The sequence below is a fragment of the Amblyomma maculatum genome, chromosome 11, assembly GCF_055883805.1.
Source record: "Amblyomma maculatum isolate TAMU_Amacu chromosome 11, ASM5588380v1, whole genome shotgun sequence".
In the NCBI taxonomy this organism is placed as follows: domain Eukaryota; kingdom Metazoa; phylum Arthropoda; class Arachnida; order Ixodida; family Ixodidae; genus Amblyomma; species Amblyomma maculatum.
The window spans coordinates 88,705,148-88,729,832 of record NC_139354.1 but is presented as its reverse complement, the minus strand read 5'-3'; the positions used below and the strand labels follow the sequence as shown (position 1 = coordinate 88,729,832).

Here is a 24,685-nt window from a genome sequence, read left to right as displayed (position 1 = left end):
CAGAAGGCAAAAGATTTTGCCTCCATCCTGGACGTCGAGGGGTTTACAGCGGGCAGTGGTTGGCTCCAACGATTTAAAGACCGCTACTCCATCACCGGGAAGGTGGTTGCAGGTGAAAGCCAAGCAGTGGACGCTGAGAGTGCTGAAAAGTGGATGCAAGACTTGTGGCGTGCTGTCACGGAGAGATACGAACCGTGCAATATTTTTAACACCGACGAGACTGCCTTGTTTTGGCAACTGCTGCCGAGCAGAACCTTGGCGCTAAAGAATGAGAAGTGCCATGGCGGCAAATTGAATAAGGCCCGAGTCACCGTTCTTCTCACGACAAACATGGACGGTTCATCAAAGCTGCGGCCGCTTGTCATAGGCAAGTTCAAGTCTCCTGTGTGCCTGCGAGGATGCACTTCACTCCCAGTCACATACAACTCAAATTCTAAGGCATGAATGACCAGAACATTGTTCGAAGCGTGGCTGCGTGGCTGGGACGAGGAACTTGCAACGAGCGGGCGAAAGATTTGCCTCCTCCTCGTTAACTGTTCTGCGCACCACTGCGGCATCACGCTCAAGAACATCGAGCTTTGTTTCCTGCCACCGAACGCAACAGCGGTTTTGCAGCCCCTCGATCAGGGGATCATCCGCGCTTTCAAGCTGGGCTACAGGAAACGCGTCGTTGAGCGGCTGTTGGTGAAATTGCGGGTTAACGACGAGCTCAAGATTAATTTGCTGGCCGCAATAGAAATGATTAACCGTGCCTGGCAAGACGTGACGCAATCCACAATCCGCAACTGCTTCCACCATGCTGGACTATGTCGAGAGGATGCAGAAGCTGCTAGTGAAGCGCGCACTGTGCAAGATGACAGCGATGTTGCCACGCTGTGGGAAGAACTCGCTGATGTTCCGGACGCTGTGCCCGAAGAAGTTGCCCTGGAGGATTTTCTCACTGTTGACGACAACGTAGCCATGACAGCGAGCCCGTTGGACTCGGAAATTGTTGCCGACATGCTGGCATCTGGTGCGAACGAGGAGACCGAGGAGCCGCCGCCGGAGGACGATCGCCCTCGCCCGACGTTGCACGAAGCCCTCGCTGCTACCGATCTGCTGCGCCGATACTGCTCCGGAATACAGGGAAGCGGACTGGAGTTTGTGTAAATGATGTCGCGTGTGGAAAGTGCGATTCTCGCTGATGGAGTTAAATGCAGTGTTCAGGCGAAGATCACTGCCTACTGCAAATAAGTGAGCATTTATCTGCAATAAATTTCTTTTGTAGATTCATGGCGAGTGGCACGGTTTTTCTTTAGTTAGTGCGTTTTCGCTGCGCTGTCTGGACATCGTGTATAACGAATTTGGTACTGAAGTTCGTTATAAACGGGTTTGGTTATAGCGAAATACTTTATATAGCGAACAAATTGCGTTGAATTACGCAGTTCGTTATAACCGGATTTGACTGTAGTACTCATCTATCAAAGAATGGCGATTTTGATTGGTCAAAATTTGGGTGTATATAGAATGCCTCCGATCAAGGCACACTAGGTGCATAATAGTGGCGGCACCCGCGGCCATTAAAGGAAGCTGCATCTAAGTTGCAAACTTTCAGATTGTTGATAAATGCGCAAAGAGGAAATTTGTGCGAAATTCCCCGCGCCGCGGGCGTTGCAGCCGGCCGATCATCGCAATCGTGAGCTTGGTTTCAAGTTTTTATTTGTGCGGAATTTGCGCCATCTCAAAATAGCTTCGTTCAAGCGGACTGGCTACGCATGCCGGCTTTCCGAAGACCGTTTATGGTCTCCAATTACACCTCGCACGGCGCACTCCGTTCTGAGCCTCCCATTGGCTGGCATGATCGGCACGTAAATTTTTCTTTTCTGTTTTGCATTCGCCGCTGCCGCTGCGCCAGCGCACTGTGCTGAGTGGTCGACGCAAAATCCATTCCGTCAGGGAAGTCAGCAAGCCAACGCGAGTTTCACCTGAACGTTAGCGTGGAATGCTACGCCAGTACCGAGTTCATGATTGTGGACATGGAAATGTTAAGTGCGGCCGCAGTGGCAGCCACGCTTAACACTTCTGCATGAATCTGCAGCATAAAAAATATGCATGAATAACATGCTTGCTGTGTGCCACCTTAAAATGAAAATGCACTGCAGAATATATCGTGACATTTTTTCTGACTTGGCAAAATTTTTGACGATTTCCCTGACATTTCCAAGATTTTTCCCGGTGCATAAAATTTCCCTGACAATTCCCGGTTGTCCTGGTTGCTAGACACCCTGATGACCCAAGTAAACAAAGCAACCATATTCGATACTTTCCAAATTGTTTCTCATTCGTAGCTGTTGTAAGCAGCATCCTTGTTTGTGCTCTTGAAGCTATTCTCAAACCCGCATCGTGAACAGAATCTACAAATTGCTGTGCCTTCAGTAGCCCCACACAACCCCAAACATTCTCATTTTGTCGAGATTTCCTCGTTAGTACAAATGCGCTGCACTTGTGTATTTAGGGACAAAATATATGCTGTCGACTGCTGCCATCAGTAATGTTCGTGAGGAAAGCGATGGAAGTGCCCCTATCAAACAAAAGTCACATTTATCTATAAAGACATTCTAAATACTAAATACTTCCAAAATAAAAAAACTAGACAAAATACCACAACAAAACTTCTCCAAAGGGGCAAGAACCAAAAGGTATAATAAAAAGCCATTATGGGTTAAAATGCATTAACGTGTTGAGCAAACAGTTAAGCCAGCACAACTAATACAGCGATACAATGGGGTTAAACCAATTAAAAATAAATAAATTGGTCCATCCAAACAAAGTACTCTTGGCAACTGAGACAATTACAGGAACCGATTTTCACGCTGGTACTACCACTGTTGCAATCCTAACACATTAAGCTACCGCTGTGACATATGATTTGATGACACAAATGTGTATAAATGGACCAGCCAGAGTTAGCCAGATAAGCTCGTGAAACTCCAAAGCTTCCCCGCAATCTGCATGAATTGACAATCAGCAAATCGCAGCAGAAAAATCGGCACCTCACGCTTGTCAGCAAAAGTTGTCCCAGAAAAAGCTTAAATGGTTTAAAAGAGGGCCACGGAACATAGCAATACCGATTAGTCTTCAGTACATCCACAAAATGCCTGCAGGATGACTCAAGTTAGTACTGAGCCATGGCTCAGTAACGTTCCCAATGTTCATGTGGCTGGTAAAGCGATGGACCACCTTTGCAGCCGATGGTGACAAAGTGACCATCATTGCAGCTATGGGCCGACTGCAGACGCAACTAATTCTATCTTGTATGCAAATGCTGGCTCCTTCGTTCTGCACACCCCACTGATTTATTGCACAATATCTGCCTCTAATCTCGTCTCGACCTAACTCCAAGCCCAGTCCAAACAAAGAGTTTGCGATGAGGAAGCAAAGACAATGGAGATGACGCAGAACTTTAAGCAGATGTTTATGTGCCTGTACCTTGCAGCTTCATCCCCATTGCGGAATTTGCAAGTACGGAGAGGAAGCACAATGCTTTAACAGTAGGGTAAGGAGTAGATGTGATATGTATATGTACAATAACCTGAATACAAATAAAAACATGCATATATTTAGTCAGACAATTTTCAGCTATCTAGGTAATATATTTTGTGTATTTCATAACAAAAGTTGGCCAAAATAGCAAAGAAGATAAGTGCAGCACTCCACCTCTTCGCCGTTATTAATTCCCTGTGCCTAAAAAAATATTTTTCCAGCAAAACCAATTGCAGATCTCTTCTTTCCAGTCATCAGGCAGCAATATATAAAACTTACTTTGAAATAAATATGAAAAGTTGACTGACAATCCTTTGTTCCATCTTGCGTGGAAACATCCACCTCTACTTCCCTGCACACTGCTTCAAAAAAGATCTCAGATCCGTTCCAATGAAAACTTGCTATATAAACTTGAGGCTTAAGAATCTCTACCACCCCAGCCTTTCCTGCTGTGTGAAGGCACTGCACCCCACACCGTTTCAGTTATCCTAAGAAAGTTTTCCCCAGTTATCTATAGCTCCAATAAAGCCTTCCTCTCTTCAAAAAATGGGGGGAATAAGTGCTTCTACCGCATGAGGCGGACTTATGGTTGTTCGATTTTGGAACAAATCATTGACCTATCAGCGCAACTTTTTGGTCCATGACCTGGTACCCCTATATGCAAGGCAGATGCTCTACGGCAAGGTCACTGCTTCATTGTCCAGTTTTCAAGAACAACTAATTTTTAATTTTATTTTAATGAAATTCCACCCCATGAAGGGAGTTTTTAAGCAAATAAAACTGAACTGAACCGAACCTGCGTAAATTCCTGCACAAGCTTCAGAGCACTGCTTGGCACTAGAGCACCGCAGTGCTGTTGACAAAGGGCAAAAGTTATGACGCCCTTAGTACTGCCGGCCGTCCTGCAATGTGTGAACCCCTGTCTTTAAGTGACTGATACTTCCGGACAGACCCTGTATGCTTCATATGGAAAGAATATGTGGCACTCTTAAAAGCCATTTAGCAGACAAGGAAAGAGAAAAGAGTGGCATGTTAGCACTACATAATAGAGACAGCAGTTCCCGAAACTTAGGAAAGCGTATAGCGAATGCCAAATTGGAAACCTAATTAATTGTCATGCTAACTCAAATTCACAGTTAACGCTTCAGGGCTGAAAGATGAGCCACTGCAAAGTAAAGGAGATACCACCGTCCAGGTGTGTGTGATCCGAACCTACGACCTCTGAATTTTGCATACGGTGCTCGCCAATGGAATTATGTCCAAGTATAAACACAACAAATACAAAGCAAGAAACATTTCCCTATGTCGTCACTCGTTTTATTGACTATTGGTTTCCTTCTCGTAGAAGGCGCGATCACACGAACCCACCACCGTGGCTTTGCCCAGCCCCATCCAGTCCCATTAATCGACAGGCACAGTTATCATTAGCAGCTTCTTCGGGCCAAACAAAGCGGTTCTCTAGTCTGCAGGCAGGCATGGTCAGTTTCTGAGCAGGTCAGCAGCGAAGCAGATGGCATCAAATGCTTCGCTCTCTTTTTATCCACCTGCCTGTTTTTGCGTGAAGCAAATCTCGCACCTCCGCAATCCCTTTCTGCTCACATCAGAATCCGACCAGCGAGCCTGTCAAACAGGAGAGAGCGAACAGAACTGTGGAGAAAGAGAAACAAATGCGTGCTGGTCGTACCTTCTTGGGATCCACACACCTAACTTGCTCAGGGTTCAGTTCTGCAGAGAGAAAAAAAAAAGAAAGAAGGCAAACTCTTTAGCAGCATTCCTCGTAATCATCACCAGCCCAGCCATGTCCACAGCAGAACAGCGGCCTCTCAATTAACTTAATACAGGGTGGCTGTAGGCCAGTTGGCGGGACATCATAAGCAATTGCAAACTGCGCCTATCTGATCCATGTAAGCCAAGTGTGCTTTCAAGTGTGCTTGCAAGACATTATTTGTCATTACTGCCCCTGTTGTTGCCTTGCCTTGGTCCTGTCGTTTCTGCGATTTCGTTCCTGATTTCTCAATTAAACCAGTCCAGTGCCAACTGTACTCACAAAAATTCTACAGTTAAACTTCTAAGCGACAAAGCTCCAAACAGGAAATTCCTCAATGTTACAAGTTTCCTCGATTCACCAATACACATGCTGCAGGATGGCATTCCAGTTATATTATCTGCGACTTGCACCGCTTAAAACAGAAGTTAAAAGCAGAGAAGACACAGCCCCAGGAAATGTACCTCTGATTGGTCCCAGTGCAGCGTCCTTTGCTAGGCCTGTCAGGTCACTCCCCGAGTACCCGGAGGTTATCCTGCAGAACACAAAAACGGCACTCGCATTTTCAAGGAAAGGACACCACTGCAAGGTCAAGAGGGAGTGAAGGCACAGTAAACAAAGCAGCCATTAGTGAAAGAACATTATATTCTTGAAGGAGTGAAGGGAAAAATCAATACAGGCAAGAAATACTGTAAGGAAACACGTCGCAGTCAAGGGAGTAGTAAGGACACCAAAACATTAGATCTATAGGTGTCCACAAGTTTTCTAAATGCGAGAATCATTAAAAACCAGAATTTCTTTGCTCTCTAAAAGCTCTGCAAGGCATTGAGGGATTGATTATATAGTTTGCCCAGGGATAACGCGCCACCACCCTATTCAAGCTTATTCAGGCACTATAAGTGCTTAGATTTTCGAGCGATTAATTTTGTGTTCTCATTTTAGCGTTGCAAAAACTTTTGTAGGCACCTGTATATAAAAAAATTTTATCACCACATGAAGCTGGCACATCGACAGTCACACTACAGGTATGAATTTCTTCTCCCGCATGATTTCAGTATCGGCTGAACTGTCACTAAGGCGTACAGAGGACGTCAGGAGGAACAAGACATACCAAAAGGTGAAACTGTTTCTAGCTTCAATTAGAACCAACCTCCCACCATTCCACTCACGAGTTAAAATGACAAAAATAAGGAGGAGCCATTACATAGCTGCTTTTGTACGCCAGCTGCTGAAAGCAGAACAGGAGAGAAAATATAATTTAATAACTTTTTTTTTAAGAGATTTCTACCCCATGAGCCAGGCACATTAATATCTTGCATATATAGTGGCGTGTAAGTAGTGATTTTTTCTTTTTTCTTGTAGTGAATTTTCAATTTTTAAATGAAAAGTTTTCCAAGCGAAAGTCAAACAACATAGCTTAGTGCTTCCGTGCGCGAACCAGGTACAGTATTCATATAAAGTGCAGGATGAATGACAAAGTAGTGATCTAGCACAAAATGTTTTGCCCCAAATTGTTTTAATATAAGGCAACTAAACTATCCTGCAATGAGCCTTATTCAGACTGATCTATTATGCACAGCAGGTAATTTTTCTCATCCATCCTTATTAATAAAGGCTGGGTAAATCAGGTAAAGTACACTAGAAGACAACAGCTGAATTTTTGCCAACAGTAGAGCTCACAAGCATTGTAGATTTGAAACAGGATGAGACTGTTGCTGAACAGGTACTATTTGTTCAGCTCTCCAATAGCTATTGTACAATACATCCAGATACTCTAAGTGAGTCACTAACATCTTATTTGGTTTGCTTTATGGTTCAGTTTATAACGTTTAACACACCAAAGCAACACTGACTATGATGGATTGTGATGGAAAGAGTTCGAAATTTTGACCACCTTGAGTTGTTCACAGGGCCCCGATATTGCACATTACATGGGTACCTCGTGCTCTATAGTACTTTCAAGTAATATTTATGGTACAGTGAAAGTTCATTAATTTTAACTTAAGAGAAAGGGGAAAGCATTCCAAATTTTCTCAAAGTTCAACTTGCAGGGGTGGAAATAGGCTCAAGCCTTTTGAAGCAGCTCAGGGAACAGTAATACAGCCATTTTGGAGCAGCTTTGGAGCAATAAAATGACTTTGGAGCCGTCAAATTATTGGTGAATTCCAATCACAGGGCTGGAGCCCTTCCAGAGCAACGTTTTCTGCTCTTTTCAAAGCAATTATACTCCAAATGCAGATCCGGAACACTGATCGCGTATTTCAGACACAGATGGGGAGCAATCACCGAGCCAAGGTCGCTCCCATGGAGTAGTCAAAAGTGCTCCGCCGAAATCGGAGGAACCAGCCCAAAGTTTGCGTGATGTACTCCTTCAGGAGCGCTCTCTATTTCCGCCCACTTGTCGTCTCGGTCATGCAGGCTCCGCCCTCTATGCTTTTTAGCAGACAATCAGTACTTGCCGCCGCTTTCGATGAAAATTCTCATCGCGAACTAGTGCTCCCACTTGGGGACATCGGGCTGGAGAACAGCCTCATCTCAAAGGGAGACTTCAAAACTGTCTTTATGTGCTTCAATTTCATAATTTCGTAAACTCCATGCCATTCAATTATATACTGCTATGCTTTGGGCGACTGAAAACGGCGCACTGCGACTGTTTTATTCGAAAAGCTGCGAAGAACTCTTACCGTGTGCGCCCGCGTTTGACTGTTCGACCATGAATGAAATGATCGCGTAGAATATTGATGTCAATATTTCAAGAACCAGCGGGAGCAACTTAGATATGTTACAGGTTTGAAAACAGACGATACAGCCTATACATGAAGCACAGACAAGAGCAAGGAATGATGAGTTTTTTCTCCGTCAGTTGGCGAACGCTACCTACTCGCTTCGACTGGAGCATGAGTGTTCGAAATGCAGAGACAGAACGCATGCTCTCCGCTGGATTCGAGCACTTTGTCACGAAGTGTGCGGGCCACTCTGGTTCTGTGATTGGAAATATGTTTTGGAGCATGTTTCTTGGCTCAAACGCTTTAAAATGGCAATGGCATCCTATTTGAATGTTTGTGACTCGAAATTCAACGTTTTACTGACTATGCACACATCTCTAACAAGACATGACAAATAGTCGGAACATGTACAGATCTTTAAAGTTGCATTAGAGTTACAGAACTGACCTAAGCAACAATTTGAAAGAGACTAGCAGCAAATGAAATGCTTGCTCCTCTCCTTCATAGCTGAACATCGACTTTGAAAAGTGGTTCACTATTTCGACTTGACAGATTCAAAGGTGGAGTCTACCACTTCAGTGCGCTAAAGTACCAACGCTAATTTTTACCTCACGTAGATGAGAAGCACATTTCTGCTCACTACTCTGTGCACATCTTTTTGATCCTAAGCCTGTGCTGATAATTTTCTGGGCACTAGTCAGTAGCAGCTACAGGGAGGATAGACGGCGCTCCAGATTTTCTACTTCACGGCCTTCTGTCAGCGAAAGCTCACATTATCAGTTGACCTATGCTTGGTCTTCCTTAATTTCAGTACGCTGGCAATAGGCCCGGTGTAGCTTACCAACACTCTCGAGAACGCTTTTAATGGTTGGCACCTAAGTGAAGTCACCCCCACAACAGTTCAAGTATCCTTTCATCTCGCATAGCCTTGACAGCCTCAACGATGTAGCACCTAGTGGTTTGCAAAGCAGAACCATTAGTACAACTCATGTGGTTCTTTGCACAACCACTTAACGGCTCGTAGTACTTCGCGGTGTCTGCTTCACTCAGGCTGAAAAGGTTGAAGAAAGTGCGATGTCATGTGCATAGAGCTTTTTTGTTCTTTTGCAATATCAACTCCCTTCAATCACTTGTGGCTCGTTTGGGAACAAACATTCATTATGCTCCATGCTCTTGTAGTTTACGAATATTTTATATGTATTAAGCCCAGTGAGAGGCGCATTACACCTCTACCACTGGTGTGCTGCCCATAGTTTTGACTAGGCGGCCCCTATACCATGTACACGCAACTCGCATGTCAGCACCCTGCTGCGCTTCTCACGGTCACTTAATAAAAATGCAGTGGATCTCAGTTTTTGTAATCAACATTATTACTGGTCGCTAAATTCAATGGCAAAACACCGCAGCAGCCCATTTGGAGCAATGTTAAGTTTGGCAGCAGGATGGTGCAGGCAAAGCAGTTTGGAGCAGAATGGAGTAAATGGCGCAGAACTTCCACCCCTGGACTTGTCGACTGACTCAGGAAAAAGCTTAATGAACTTTGTATTGTATGTTGGCTGGTGAAATAATGCGGAATGGTTGACAGATTTTGAGCCAAGGCGAGTGCACAACTGGCCACTTTCTCGCTGTTCCTCCAGTGCTCTATTGTATGTACAGTGTTGGCAGCATTGCGGCAGAAATGGTAAAAAAAATCGCAAGGGACTCCCGCATCCTCCATAGTGCAACATGATCAAGCACCAGCATTATCCCCATCATGAGTGGGGATGATGCACGTGGAAGCTTCAATTAAAATTGATTGCTGGGCTAGTTGGTGCATGGTCACATAAAGGAAAGGTTAATCGCGCAGCAAAAGACCCTCACAAATAGACACACAGAACAGGCGCCGACTCCAACGTCTTTCTCGGAACACCACCATACAAACTACTACTTCTTCAACATCCAGATACTCTCACAAAGTCAGCAACAAAGTCATCACAGCATTTTAGGCCTACCCTACGTAACACCATTTAACAGTTGACCTTCACAACTATGCAGCGAGAGAGATGATTCACTAATACATTTTGAACCAAGTCTTTTTATATACGCGGCTTCTAGCAGCTCAGGGGAAAGATTATCCCTGCTCCTGCCTAAAAGCTTAATTTCTTTGAACTTCGGTTCACATTTTGTCTTGAAATGCAAACGCACTGAAAAGGAGGCTTGCACAACCAGACAAGCACTGGCACTTTGCCAAGTTCACTTCCCCCCCCCACCCTCCCTCCTGCTGGAGCTAAAGTCAAAAGATAAACAAGCCATTATCACTGCGCAGCACCTTGACACACTGAAAAGACTTGTTGTGGACCATGACAGCGCGAAACAGAGGTAACAGAGGTACGCACTAACAACTGACGCCTTCTTTTTTTTTTCAGATTCATAGGCACAAATCAGGGCTGGGTGGGTTCATTATGCGAGCAAGTTCGTTACTCGACTAAGTACGGTACATTTACTGTAATACAAATGGTTCTTGTCAGTTTTTTCGAGGCCATTCGATAATTCGAACATCGGATAATTTGAACTTTTTCCCGGTCCCGTAAAGTTCAAATTAACGAGCTTTTACAACCCTCAAACCTCTTAACTCTTCCATCCACCTGACCTTGTGCTGCCCTTTCCTTGGAATCCACTGCAATATCCTCAGGGGCCGCATTGTTATCTTCCCTTTACACTATGTAACCTCCACAACCTCCCATGTCCATCTTTACCCAATTTCAGAGACAATGTTGTTAACTGGCATTTATTCCCTGACTCACTGCACCCTCTTTCCGTCGCTTGATGTTAGACTTGCCTAATTCGATCAAAAGTCGGATGTTCCCATTGTATGCGGCGGCAGCGATGCAAAAGAAGCCGCTTCCCCAACGGTAACACGTCAGAGGCGCCATCTCGTGCTGTTTCCGGCAACTCTGTCACTGCACAATGAAAGGTGATTTAAAGTTGTTGCACAAGATGGCCCCACCGATGTTAGCATTGAGGCAGTGATTTTTTTTACTTTCCCGCCACCACATACGGTAAGAACATCTGGCTTTTTTTGAATTGGGCAAGTAAACCAAACAAATTTGGTATTAAAACATACTAACGACACAATTGCCATTTCCGTGCGAAATTTGTGCTGCGAGGATACCGCGGTTTAGCTGGGAGACGCATTCTAAAGTGCACCGGTGATTGTGCAACGCGCTGTATTTTTGTTAGCCCTGAACTTGGTAAACACGGTGTAACGTCTTATGAAAGGAAAATTACCGGTGCAACATTCAGCAACTAGAAAGAGTCCGGAAGTGCAGGCCTCAGTGGCTGTGATGCGAAGCAGGCCAAGCCTAGCAACCAGTGCACTGCTCGCATTCTCTGACTAGTTGCGATGCTTTTCCTTGCCTACAGTAAACTGTATAGTATACAGTTGAATCCCAATCATTAACATGCTCCAACAGGATTACACGTTGGGTTACCTTGCTAGGTATTTGAGCTTGTCCAGTGAGAGCGGGCTGTTCTGCTTCCTCAGCAGCTTCTCCAGCAGTACCAGCCGGGTGTCTTCGTCTGGCAGCGTCACATACACTCGTTTCGAGAAGCGCCTGCAACACAGAAGCAACACACGCTACGTCACATCGCTAACCGCCTTTGCTGGCACGTCAAACACTGTCTCCAATGCGGCTAGCACGAAGAAACAAAAAGCTCCCAGAAAGCCTAAGTGGTAAGAGAGTCTCACTTAAACGAATAGAGTTCTTATTAACACTTCAACTGCCAGCCTCTAGCTGTATGCTTCGTGAGCGATTGTGCCAATATCGCATATTGCCGACCCTCAAGAATTTGTTTCCCACGGCGACCAACCTTGTGATGCGCACTCACCGAGGAAACGCTAGCAGCCGAGAAAGAACCACCCTCAAAGCAGTTTTTTTTTATTTCTTACTCCTAAACAGAAACCAACGAAGTAATACATTTCAAAAATGCGCGTGTAATGAATGCTTTTTAAGATTTGGATAAAAATCAGGAGTGCAGCAAATGCACAAATCAAAAGAACATTTTCAGTGGTACTTGCCTTTATTAAAACACAGGAGTGTAAGAATGTTATTCACTATAAGTGAGCACAAGTGAGCACGCAATTTTTAACAGGTTCTCAATATGCAATTTAAGTGTGCATAATCGAAGTTGCCAGTGCCTTTAGGCAATACATTATGTAGCTTTATTTTCTTAGTGCTTTTAAAAAAATTCTACTCCAGGCAACTTGTTAAAATGCGTGCTACTCATTTATCATGACAAAGATTGCAAGGAAGGTTAGAATTATGATCTTGTGCATCATAAAACTATCGAGGTTGGCATTTCTGAGAAAGGAATTTTAAATTTTTCTTCCCTAAACAGTGCAACAATGGTGTGCATCTCACACTAAGCGTCGTGTGATGGTTGCCAGCCCACGCACCACAATAAACAAGTCAGGCCGCAGCTGACCTATCAGCAACTCACCTCAACGCTGCATCGTCCAGCTCCTGGGGCCTGTTCGTTGCACCCATCACGAGCACTCGCTCTTCGCTGTCCGTGTGAAGCTGCAGTGAGAAAGGCAGCACATGAAGACACGCAACTTGGACACCTCTACATTCACTACATTCACCTCTACATTCACTGCATTCAACTGCTGTTGCAACACAGACTTGCATACACAACACAGCCCACTGACGACCCGCGATGCAATAACACGTTAACGTGCACCAACATGCATAACAGAGATAGTCGCTGGTCGCTCTGGAGCACGTTTTCTTGCTCAGAGATGACCGGTTTCGCATTTGATTGGTCAACCAAGACAGGCTGAGCGTATTACCCAGGCCGTTTGGAGCAACTCTGGGCACTCTAGCTCGATCCGTCGAGCAAAGTCCGATCTTGCCGCACTTTGTAATCATTCTGTATTGTAAACATTCTACTTGTCTTGCACATTCCTTGAAATATAGAGTGACTGAATTCCTTTCTTTGGTACCTGATGGCTGGAGGAAGGGGGATTATTACGAACATAAAATATCATGTTTCCAGTTAGCGCTTTGTTGTTCAACTTGTTAGTGATGTCATAGCATGACAAGTCCCAAAACTTCCGCACTACGGGCTTTGTATGCACATGACAGATGGTGCGGCGCTACACCCCAGTCATTTTATTTTGCTCACTGATTCCTGACTGCTCGCAAAATTGGCACGTAAAAGGGCAAATGTAGAATGTGGTCTGTATCGGCTGCAGTTTTAGTTCACATCCGATTGTCAAGGTGGCTACTGGTACGTACATGCAATCCACGAGGACTTCATTAAATCAAAACCACAGATAATATTACTTTGTTAAGTTCCAAAAAATATGCAATTTTCAATAGGGCAGAGATTGGGAAATGAAATATGTTAAATGGCGAATTACGTTACATTGAGGTTTCTCATATTGAGCTTCGATTGTACCAGGTGTATAAAACCACGACCAGATTTCGCTTGAAAGAAGTGTTGGAGGTTATAACCCTAAAACTGTGCGTAGCCACTGTGTACTTACTGTTCCCTACTCCAGATGGTACTTTGGAAAAGATCATAAAGCCAGGCACTCACCCCGTCAAACTCCACCAGGAACTCTGTCTTGAGCCTCCGCGTTGCCTCATGCTCATTGTCTTTCCTCTCACTCAACAGGGAGTCAACCTCATCTGCGCAAAGGACCAAGCAGAGCAAACAATTCTCGAATCCATTTCAGTGCGCCGGCAAAAAGCAAGGATGACTATTTTGCTTTGAGAACCACAGACAACCCTCACAAGCCACACCATGTGGAATGCACAAGAAAATATGAGCAATGTCCTAAAAATGTGCAAGGACGATTCTAGAACGATTGCAGGCCCACCTTATGCAAAATTTGCTTACCCAAGAACGTCACCAACCCAGCCTAGTTATCACTCGACCACTTCCCATATCTAACTAGACAAACAATTACTACAGTGCGCAAACCATTGCAATCTACCATGAAGGCAATGGAAGCCACAGGCAACTAAAACACGAAGCGAATTCCTCAATATCGCAAAGTTTTTCGATTCCCAATGCTGCCCCCACTGATATGAGTGCATTTGAAGACTCAATGAACAAATCTGCAGCAGCAATTTGACCATTTAATGAACTCACAGTGCCAGCTATCTCTCAAGTATTGATGAATTACTAAAAAATTTCATCAAGCCCTGTAAGTTTCATGAAGATAAAGCGCAAACTGACGTGTGAGGAGTGTCTAAAATCGCAATGAGTGACCTCATTTGATACAATGCGCCATGAGATTCATGAAGATAAAGTACGATGTGACGATCATCTACGATCGCAACGAACGACCATGGTAGATATGACACGCTGTCTTTCAGCGATAAAAGTGCATCTACACAGTAAAAGCAGCAGTCTCCGCACTGCTGTCATTTTTGGAACATTAATGCTCAAAAGGAGTGAAAAATATCGGTTAAAGATAAAATACGCTCGGCGAGCTACACCCATTGCCACCATGCAGTTGCTCGCAAGAAACTTTTAAGATTTGCTGCAAACATTTTCGAGGTAGTTTCCTTGGTTTGCTTTAGGTTCAGTTATTAATCTGGTTTCCATTTTCCATTGTCATTTTGAGTTTTCAAGCACAAACTGCATATAATGAAAACGTGGATGTAACGAATAATCGCAGACATTTTACAATTTCATTACAACCAGGTTTCACTTTAGAGAATTTCTACACTAGGTTTCCTGAAAACATCGTTAAAGTGACTGTGCTGGAGGGGCTTCGTCAACAGCAGTTCTTGAGCGTGAAAGTAACGCCGACAAGTCCAAGTAGCATTCTCTCGCAGTTTCAGTGTTGGACGACTTTAGCACAAATGGCAGACTTAAACTTTTAACGTATCAATCACCAGCAGAGGAGGCATAGGAGAATTTATCCCACTTTACATGAAGCGAGTAAGACAAGGCATAAAACCAGCTCACGCTGCTCTACTTGAAAATGACTACGGTGTTTTTCTTGTTTTGTTTTTTTGTCATTGTTACATTGTATCCCACAGGAGCTGCTTTTTTTTCTGATTTTTCTTTTCAATCAGAAGCCACAACTTGTCACCACTCCACATGAAGCATAGCTGTTGCCATATGTAAGGATGTGCAAGCATGTGAAAGCAACTTTTCGTGTACCACAGGCATATAAATTTCCGACAGTAACATGGCGTCAGTGGAAAAAGAGGCCTCGAAGTTGTTAAGCCTCAAATTAACAACGGTTTGTTTGTGGGGTTTAATTTTCCAAAGCATTTCATGCCACGAAAGACGCCGTAGTGGAGGACTCTGGAATTTTCATCCCCTTGGTCGCTTTAGCCTGCACTGACATCGCACAGCACAGGGGCGCCTTGCTTTTTCACCTCCATCGAAAAGCGGCCGCCGTGGGCGGGATTCGATCCTGCGTCCTTGGGCACGGCGGTTCAGTGCCCTAACCACTGTCGACCCCTAACCATGGCAGACCTCCACCAGTGCAGGAGCAATGGTGCCTTGGCTTTCCCAAACCGGTTAAAAAGCCTACCCCCCTTGCATCAAGAATGCATCACAGCAGTTCACTGCGAAGGTGAGCAGAACCCATTTTGCAGGCATGTGCATTCTGCAGCACAAGCACGTTATCAAATTTTTAGTGGATTGCAAATACTGAAACATTTTAATACAAACCAAATATAAATATGCGGACAAAAACACTCACCAATAAAGATGATGCTCGGCTGAAGCTCCCGTGCAACAGCAAACAGAGCTCGCACCAGCTTTTCACCCTCACCAACCTACATTGGGAAGAGAGGACAGAGGAAGGTGAAGTGCGAGAGGGAAATGGAAGTATGGTATTTCCTGTGATGCTGAACATGTGCATCAATTGCAGTCAAACTATTTTTCCCTCCCATGAGAGCTATTGCTTTCCTGTGCGGACAGAAGCCATTTATTGGGAGATTTAGAGCAGTAGTCGTGCAAAGATTGGAAAGTTTCAGAATCCGAAGTCTGGAGTCTTCTCAAATGAGGAGGGCTGGCAGGTATGCTTATAACATCCGCTATCTGTCAACTATGGGAAGGGAAGGGGGGGGCAATGCTGAAATAATGCAACAAGATGCATCACAAAACACACTCCATACAAGCAACCTGAGATGTGACGCAAGCAAGAGCATGTCTTCTTCCCGGTTCATCCCCCCACCAGTTCTGCATTTTTGTTTCACCCTCTCTCTCGGGCCAGCCTCAAACAACACAAGCCTTGGCCAGATTTGTTTGCACTGTACTGTGCACTGCCCGATCCCTGACTTGCCACTATATGGTTTCTATCTTTGCATTTCGTGGATCCAGATTTCAAAACGACAGTGTTGTTCGCGTACTGAGGACAGGGATACACAGTAAGGAAGAGGAAACTTGGGGAACATAAGTTCACAAAAATTAGACTAGTATTAGAGGACCTGCGTAGTCACCGGGGGCCCCTTAGCACCTATTGCATGCAGAAATCATGTCTAACGAAGTGCTTTTTAACCCACTCGAACGAATGTGCACTAGTGGCATAAGCGTAGTGCACCTGACACAGAATGTCCCAAAGAGACTCAGGTTATGAGACACGCCGTAATGAAGGGCTCCGGAAATTTCGACTGCCTGGAGTTCTTTAACGTGCACTGACATCGCACAAAAAGCTCAGAGGTTCAAATCTGCTACTTTGCTTTGCAAAATAGCAGAGATGGCAGAGATTCAAAGGTGGCACTTCTCCAGTAGCTTTGATGAGGCCCAACTAGTTATAATTGGCCTTAAAGCTTGATTCATACCCTATTACACTTCTTAAGCATTCTAAATTGTTTTCATGTTCTCACAATTGTGTGGGGGTTTTCTGTTCAGACAGTAAGGTCTGTTCAAGCAAGAACCCAGATTTTACTTTTGTATTATTTCAGAAACTGAGTAGACTCCCGTTAAGACGAACTCGCTTAAGATGAACCCTCGGTTAAGATGAACAGTGGAGGTCGTTTGTTTGGTTCCCCATAGAGTCAATGCAAAAAACATCCGCTTAAGATGAACACTTTGCAATCGCTAATCGGTAAAGATGAATTTTCACGGCCGGCCGCACCCCACCCACGCAGCTTACTCGACCGTCCGAGCAGCGCTTCAGCGGAAAGAAAAAAAAAAAGCTTTTCAGTGCCACGACCATCCGTGCCGCCAACGCACGCAGACCCAAACACGTCGGCGTCGGAAATGAGATTCTACGAAGGCGGAAGAGTGCCGCTGCTCGTCCTCTCCCACCGTTCCCCCGCTCACTCCTTTCGTCCCCGCAGTAGGAGTAGGTTTGCATTTCGCGTCGCGCCGGCTGTCTTGGTACGACCTCGGGCAAGGACGAAACAGAGCGCAGAGAGGAAGAGAGAGAGAAAAAAAAATAGAGCATGCGCGGCCCGGCCAGCAAAACTAGCAAAACGCGAGAAAAAAAACGGTGAGAAGAAAAAGCAGCCAATGACGTTTCCCAATGGTGATCACGTGATAGTGTCGTCATGCCAGTGCTACCGAGCTCCGCGCCTTTGCTGACCGCCAACAACGCCTACTACACAGTGCACAGATCCATTGTTTGTGGCGGGTGTGCGTGTCGTGTCCCGCAATTTTCTACTAGGCTGTACGCTGCCACCTCGTGGTGTGCACCGTTTGTTTTCGTGCGCGCCGTTTTCGCCGTGTTGCTACTATGGCTAGTTGGCCAACAACTCGAAAAAAGCCGCTTGAGCTCCGTGAGAAGGCCGAAGTTTTGACCGAAGTTCGCGCCGGCTGGCTTTCAAAGACTGAAATAGCGTGCAAGTTCGGCATCGCGAAAAGTACCGTGAGCGGTATCGTGAAGGACGAAGTGCGGATTACCAGTGCTTTGGAAGATGGTGAGTTTGCGCTGAAGCGGAAGAGGATGCGCACAGCTACGCACAAAGACCTTGAAGACGTTCTGCTTGCCTGGGTGAAGAGAGCGCGCAGTGCGAATTTGCCAGTGAATGGAGTGCTACTGAAAGCTAAGGTGGAAAAAATCGCCCTGCGACTGAATGTCGAGTTTGCGTGCAGCAATGGGTGGCTCGACCGTTTTTGGAAAAGGCATGGGCTGGCCTTTCGTTGTGTTGTCGGTGAGGCCGCTGCAGTGGATGAAGCGGTCTGCAGCGATTGGAGGCAGAACAAGATGGATGAACTCATGGACGAATATGACCCTCAAGACATATACAATGTAGACGAAACTGCGCTTTTCTACCAGCTGCTCCCAAATAAAATGCTCGCATTTGCTGGTGATGACTGCGTGGCGGGCAAACGGAGCAAGTTTCGAGCATTGGTCCTCGTGGGCGCAAATATGACTGGGACTGACAAACTAAAGTTGCTGGTGATTGGCAAATCTAAAGCACCATGCTGCTTTAAAAACATAAAAACGCTGCCGGTCACGTACACGGCTAATTCAAAAGCGTAGATGACGCAGGCACTTTTCGAGCAGTGGCTTCAAGAGATGGATCGCCACTTCCAGAGACAGAAGAGAAAAGTTCTCGTTGTTGACAACTGTCCCGGACACGGCCACATCGCTGGACTTCATGCCATCCGACTGGAGTTTCTACCAGCGAATACAACGGCGAAGCTGCAGCCTATGGACAAGGGAGTAATAAGTAGCTTGAAGAGGCACTATCGTCGCTCTCTGCTGTAAAGGATGCCGATTTTCATGGAGAGCAGTAAGGAGTACACAGTTAACCTGTTAAGTGCTGTCCACTTACTGACGAGCGCATGGGAGCAGGTTACTCAAGCTACTATTGCCAACGCCTTCTGCCATGCAGGATTTGAGGCGCTTAGTGATTGCTCAGTGCAGAATGACTGCGATACTACGAATGAGCACCACACTGCGAACTTGGAGGATAGAAGCATTGTTTCTGCGCTGAGCAGTAAGGGTGTGTTCATTGACATCAGTGCGTATGTCAGCATTGATGAAAGTGTGGAAACGTGTAGGGCTGACACACTGGACGCTCTGATTGAAGAAGTGCTTGACCTACCATCGGAAACTGCTGCTGAAGATGACAGCTTGAATGTTATGCCTAAATCTGCACTAGTTACCTGTGATGCAGCTGATGCCTGCCTAGACACTTTAGTGCAGTTTTTTTAACAGTGTGAGGGCATTGAAGGGTATCTTCAAAAGTTAAGCGAGATGTCTGCTTTTGTAGCAGGCCGTCGATTTTCACGACAGACAGAAAAAAAATAACAGACTGGGTAACAGTCAACAATGCCTGATGCCTTACTACTGCAAAGTGTAGTAGACAATCATTAGTCCAATAAATGCTTGTATTGCAGTTTATTTTCCTGAAAGGCCATTTTATTCATTTGTTCTCATATACGAGGTATTTGGACACACTCTGCAAGCTTAAACATCATTTTTGGAAGCACTCCTGATTAGACGAACTTCTGATAAGACTAACAATTTTCATGGTCCCTTGGAGTTCGTCTTAAAGGGAGTCTACTGTATGACAAAAATAATTGCACATTTGGACATCAGCATGTCAAGATACACAAAGTGAATTTGAATTTGGTGCAGATCTATTCATAAATAAGAAAGTGGCCAACCAAGTGTAGCATCATTCCCCCCTCCCCCCCCCCCCCTTGACACTAGAACATTAAAAACCAAAACAAAAGGGGGGGGGGGGGGCATATGCACACCCTTGCTAAGCAATGGCACAAAGCCATATAAATTAACTGAGGTTATAATAAAAATTAACTTCAATCCAACCTATGCCCTGCTGCAATATCTTACGAAAATCTGTACATATGCCTGTAAACATTGCCATTGGTATCGTGCATTTCAAACCTGAGTGACTGGGTTTCCAAACACCCGCTAACCTACAGCAAAACTATGTCAGCACTCTGAATCGCCACAACATTCGAACAAACCGTTACCTAATTATGATGCTTTTGGTCTACATAGGCAAAAAAAAATTGTAGAGGATCAACTATTCTCGAACTAGAAGCATTAGCCATTGGCCGCAACCACAGTTGCTGCTGCCGGTTCGGTCTTGGCTCACTTCTGCTCTTGCTCAGCTTCTCGGCAACGGCCTAGTCTGGCTTCTCATTGTTCAATGGTCTCGGCAGCCTGTTTGCCAAGTTTGCAGTCTGCCTTGAGCGAGATGGCACATGTGCATGGTGTATTTATCTAGGTTAAGTGTAGAAGCAACGCAGCTTCATGAAGACAATGTTCACTGCACAGCGCGAGACGAAACATGCCGCACTCAAGTATGTGGTGCCATCTGTGAAACGCATGAGGTACTAGATGCAGGAATAACTCGTTATTCCTCACAAACGAACACAGCAGAGCTGAGGCTATAAGAAATTATTCGAAATGTGACAAGCAGCCCCTAAAGAAGCTGGACACGACGACAGCCTACACACCAGCCGCCTAAAATTATGGGCTCTTGTTCCGGGCACTTACATATTTCGATGTCAGCGAAGCAGCACTGATGTTGAGGAATGTCGAGTTTGACTCGTGGGCAACTGCCTTGGCCAGCATGGTCTTGCCGTTGCCAGGTGGACCGAACAGCAGCAAGCCCTTGGGAGGAGCTCGAAGGCCAGTGAACAGCTGGCAAGGAAAATGCAGGAGACCCTCGGTTATCCTCTCTTCTCAATACATGTCCTGACCACGTCCATCTCTTCTTGATTTCTACTACAATGTCAGTAACTTGAGTTATTTCTCTGACCCACTCTGCACGCTTCCTATCAGTTAAAGTTACACCTACCATTTTCCCTTGCATAGCTCTCTGTGTTGTCATCAACGTAACGCTCCCTAGTTCCCTGCGTGAAATATTGCAGATGTAAGCATTTTTCATACAAGTGTGTACTAGAAGCCATGTTCTCTCCTATTTATGCTAGTTATGTACAGCTGCCAGTATGGCAGTATCATATGAAAATAGCCATTTTGCCCTATTTTGCATCAATAGAAAGCAAAGGAGAGTTCCAGAACCAATGAGAATCTACGAAATATGATTATAATAATATCTGCTCAAGCCAGCCGCAGCCTTGGCCCACATCTCTCAGATTAGGCAGACGGAAACAGGGGTGCACATTGATGCGGAGAGAGGTTAGAGAAGTACCCAACAAAACGCACCTGGTGTGACCATTACTGAACCAGGAAGAAAGAAGCCAGCAGTCAAGGAGGCCAAGGAAAGCGTAGGGGATTTTTTTTTTTTTTTTTTTTAGGTTTCTTTCGCTACTGACATGAATTACTGGCATAATTGTTTTAGGGAGAAAGGAAATTAAATACAAAGTAGAAAAAAAAAGTATGCGCGAATGGTGGAAAATTATAAGCAATTTACTAGTGTCCGGCACGTCACTGCAAAGGAAGCGCAAAGGTAAATTGACTGGCCCCACCCCACTCTCTGAACTGGTCACAGCCATGAAAACAGCAAAGCAAGACACATGCACACCGCTAGAACAGTTAGAACAACAAATAGGATATGGGAATGAACTAGCACAACCGCACAGGCAGAAATACCAGGCGCACCGGGAATGCCTATACGTTCCCTCAATCCTGCAATTCACCAGATTTCCCTCGAAGAATCACTTCGGGAAACAGGCTTTGTTCAGGATGCAGGTGAAGTATAGGTTTGCAAACGCTATGAAAGTGCTGAACAGTTATGAATACAGCATGTCAGGACTTTCCCGTCACTAAATGCTAACATGTAAGTAATGCTTTCTTTCTTTAAAATAACTCATCTATAGTAATCATTTACAATATGTCTTCGGCATGCCAATACTGTTTCAATTGGGTTTGTCTATCTAACAACTGGCATTCTAGAAACCAGACCAGCCTGCCGAATGGACGTCTAACTTCCATTGTGGAGACATGACGTGAGTACAACATGAACAAGACCAGGTTCCTCTTCCTACACTATTGCATGAAAACAGTGCCCTCAAACTGACGAATGTACACGCGAGCAATAGACATCACCCAGTAAATTGTGCTAGCAAAACAAGTACTCAAAATTCTGTTGCAATAACATTTATGAAGCACACAATAACACCAATAATAATATAATAACTGCTTCAGAAAAGGAAAGGTACAGTATCTGACTTTCTTGTGGACACCTGAAACGCCAAAGAGAGGAAGGTAGGAATGAAAACAGAAAGAAAGAGGAGCCGTAGTGGAGGGCTACGGAGTAATTTCGATCAACTGGGGATCTTTAACGTGCACTGACATCGCACAGCACACTGGTACCTTGCTTTTCGCCTCAATCGACAAGCGGCCGCCGCAGCTGGGATTCGATCGCACATCCTTGGACACAGTAGTTGAGTGCTCTAACACTAAAACAATCACTAAAAAGAATGTTTCAACTTTTGGCCAGCCCTTGAAATTAGCAAAAATTACTACATAAATGGTATTTTCCCTCTGAGGTTCCATCATGATCCAAAGTGTCAATGCAAGCGTAGATTGACCGTAACACGTAGATTGACGGCATTCTGAATAGGTCATGCAATGGCACCATCAACCAGCACCCTTCACCTCTGGTCGGTCAGTGGGCAGGATGACCATCTCGCTGAGAGCCTGCTTGGCGACCTCCTGGCCAGCAATGTCACTGAATAGCACTGTGGGGCCCCCGTCCACGATCTCGTCCAGAATCATGTGCGCAAGCCTCGAGTCGACGCCCTTGAGCGTGGACACCCTGCTGTTAGCAGTGTGGCTGCCTCGGAACGAGCCGCCGCGTGCACCGGGTCGCGCTAGTGGCGCTGTCTGTCCTTGTTGTCGACCCTGAAAAAATGCAGAAGTAATGGTCGATTAAAAACAATGGAAACAGAAAAGATAGGTACCAGATGTGAGAAGAGCGCACTGCGTTGACAGGAGAACTAAATTTTTTTAGCAGCATTGTTACTAATTTCAGTGAATTTACCAAATAGTCAAAATGGATGCAGTCAATTACGCTGTAGACCACAAGTGACTACACACACTCAACGCTTTCGCACACACCTAGTGGCCGCCTGCCCCTGAATGTGTGGATGCGCGCCACCCCTTGCATCATGTACACCTGGTACCCCACCAAGCAGAGCACAGCCTTGCCAAAGTACCGTAAAATCCCAAGTTATATAATACAAGGTGTAATTTCGGGATAGCAAAAACGGAAAAGTTTTGATCCGTGCATAATGTGAGCGAGTAAAGATCAAAAAAAAAAAAGGACCACATTTGCCCCGGCAATCACAGAAGCCACATGGCCCTCCAGTTGTTCCATTAAAACCAGTACCACCGTGGACTTTCAGGCAACGTTGTCATGCCGCGGTCGCAAGGATTGTGAGGTCAGCGTGGCGAAATCAAAACCGTCATAACAACCATCGCTAGACAGTGTCTTCTCTTACTGGAAGCCTTATAATGACAGTGCTGATTAATAAAGCCAGAACTGCAAATTTAGGCAGAAATTTGTTCCGATCCACATATACCGTATAAACGCGTGTAAGGGTCATACATTTTTTTCCAGATTCGAGGGACAATTTTTGGGTTGCGGCCCATACACGCTACATACAACAAAAAAAATTAAGTAGAAATAGACCAATAAGTTGGTTTGTTGGTTTGTAGGGTTTAACGTCCCAAAGCAACTCAGGCTATGAGAGACGCCGTAGTGGAGGACTCCGGAAATTTCGACCACCTGGGGTTCTTTAACATGCACTGACATCGCACAGCACAGGGGCGCCTTGCTTTTCGTCTCTATCGATAAGCGGCCGCCGAGGCCGGGATTCGATCCCCCGTCCTTGGGAGCAGTAGTCGAGCGCCGTAACCACTGCGCCACCCCGGCGGGGGAGACCAATAAGTGAATGTGCGGCGTTTATCATTCAATCGTCACTCTCGGGGTCTTCTGACTCCGAGCTGGCGCTGTGCTCTGGTTCAAATTCACCGCACAAGTCGTCTTCAGTCCTGTCTAAAACTCTTTAAAATCCCGATCACCTTAAAACTCCGCGACACGGAGTTACACGCCAAGCACAGTCGCGAGCGGTGCCCTCTTGAGCCACTGGTTGGCGTCTAGTCATGATTTCTGTTTGCAATCGATTATTAGTACTGCCTTCTGAATTCACCCTTAAAGGACCGACTGATGCTGACGTCCAGGGGATGCAGCATGCCGTTAAGGCTGCCCTGAATAACAGCCATGTCAGTGAGGATACTGCGCAAGAGTTATTTAACTATCTGTCAAGTGAGCGCGGAAATTGCAAAACAAAGCCGGGGTGATCGGGGCTGGCAATACCGATGCCGATGTGGATTATGGAAGCTCGCAGCAGAGGGAAATATGATAATGATGATGACCCGCGCCTTCGGACGCCATCTGGAAGCTCCTGTGCACGTGCATTTCGAAGGCTATTCCCTCGTGAATCATGGAAAGTTTGGGTGTGGCCCTTACGCGGATTTCTTTTTTAATATTTGTTTCGGGAACTAGGGAGTGCTGCCCATAAACGGGTGCGACCCTTACACGCGTTTATACGGTAATATGAGGCGGAAATCTGACCTGACAAAATTTGAGAGAAAAAAGCCGTCTTATACGCAGGTTTTTACTTACGGCACACACAAACACACACACAGGCCTCTCCCTCAACTCCACAATAGCAGCTTATGTCGCATGTAAATGTTGGTCTGCAAGCACAAAACACAAACTATCATTCAGAAAGTAAAAACTGCACAACTCTCTAATAGTTG

At 45.4% G+C, this 24,685-nt stretch overlaps 1 protein-coding gene across 3 annotated transcripts in view; it reads right to left on the bottom strand.

Moving 5' to 3' along the window:
• spas (spastin) overlaps positions 1-24,685 on the bottom strand; it is a 76,795-nt gene that overhangs the window by 5,526 nt on the left and 46,584 nt on the right. For 2 of the 3 annotated variants that reach the window (XM_084585687.1, XM_084585686.1), the window contains 8 exons: positions 22,517-22,762; positions 20,450-20,596; positions 15,728-15,803; positions 13,597-13,688; positions 12,493-12,572; positions 11,484-11,606; positions 5,752-5,822; positions 5,207-5,247 (listed from right to left, as the gene is read on the bottom strand). In XM_084585687.1, coding sequence (XP_084441813.1) covers positions 5,207-5,247; positions 5,752-5,822; positions 11,484-11,606; positions 12,493-12,572; positions 13,597-13,688; positions 15,728-15,803; positions 20,450-20,596; positions 22,517-22,762 — 876 coding nt within the window. Of the gene's footprint in view, positions 1-4,936; positions 5,143-5,206; positions 5,248-5,751; positions 5,823-11,483; positions 11,607-12,492; positions 12,573-13,596; positions 13,689-15,727; positions 15,804-20,449; positions 20,597-22,516; positions 22,763-24,685 lie in introns of those variants that run through there. The other variant, XM_084585685.1, reaches the window with a different exon arrangement.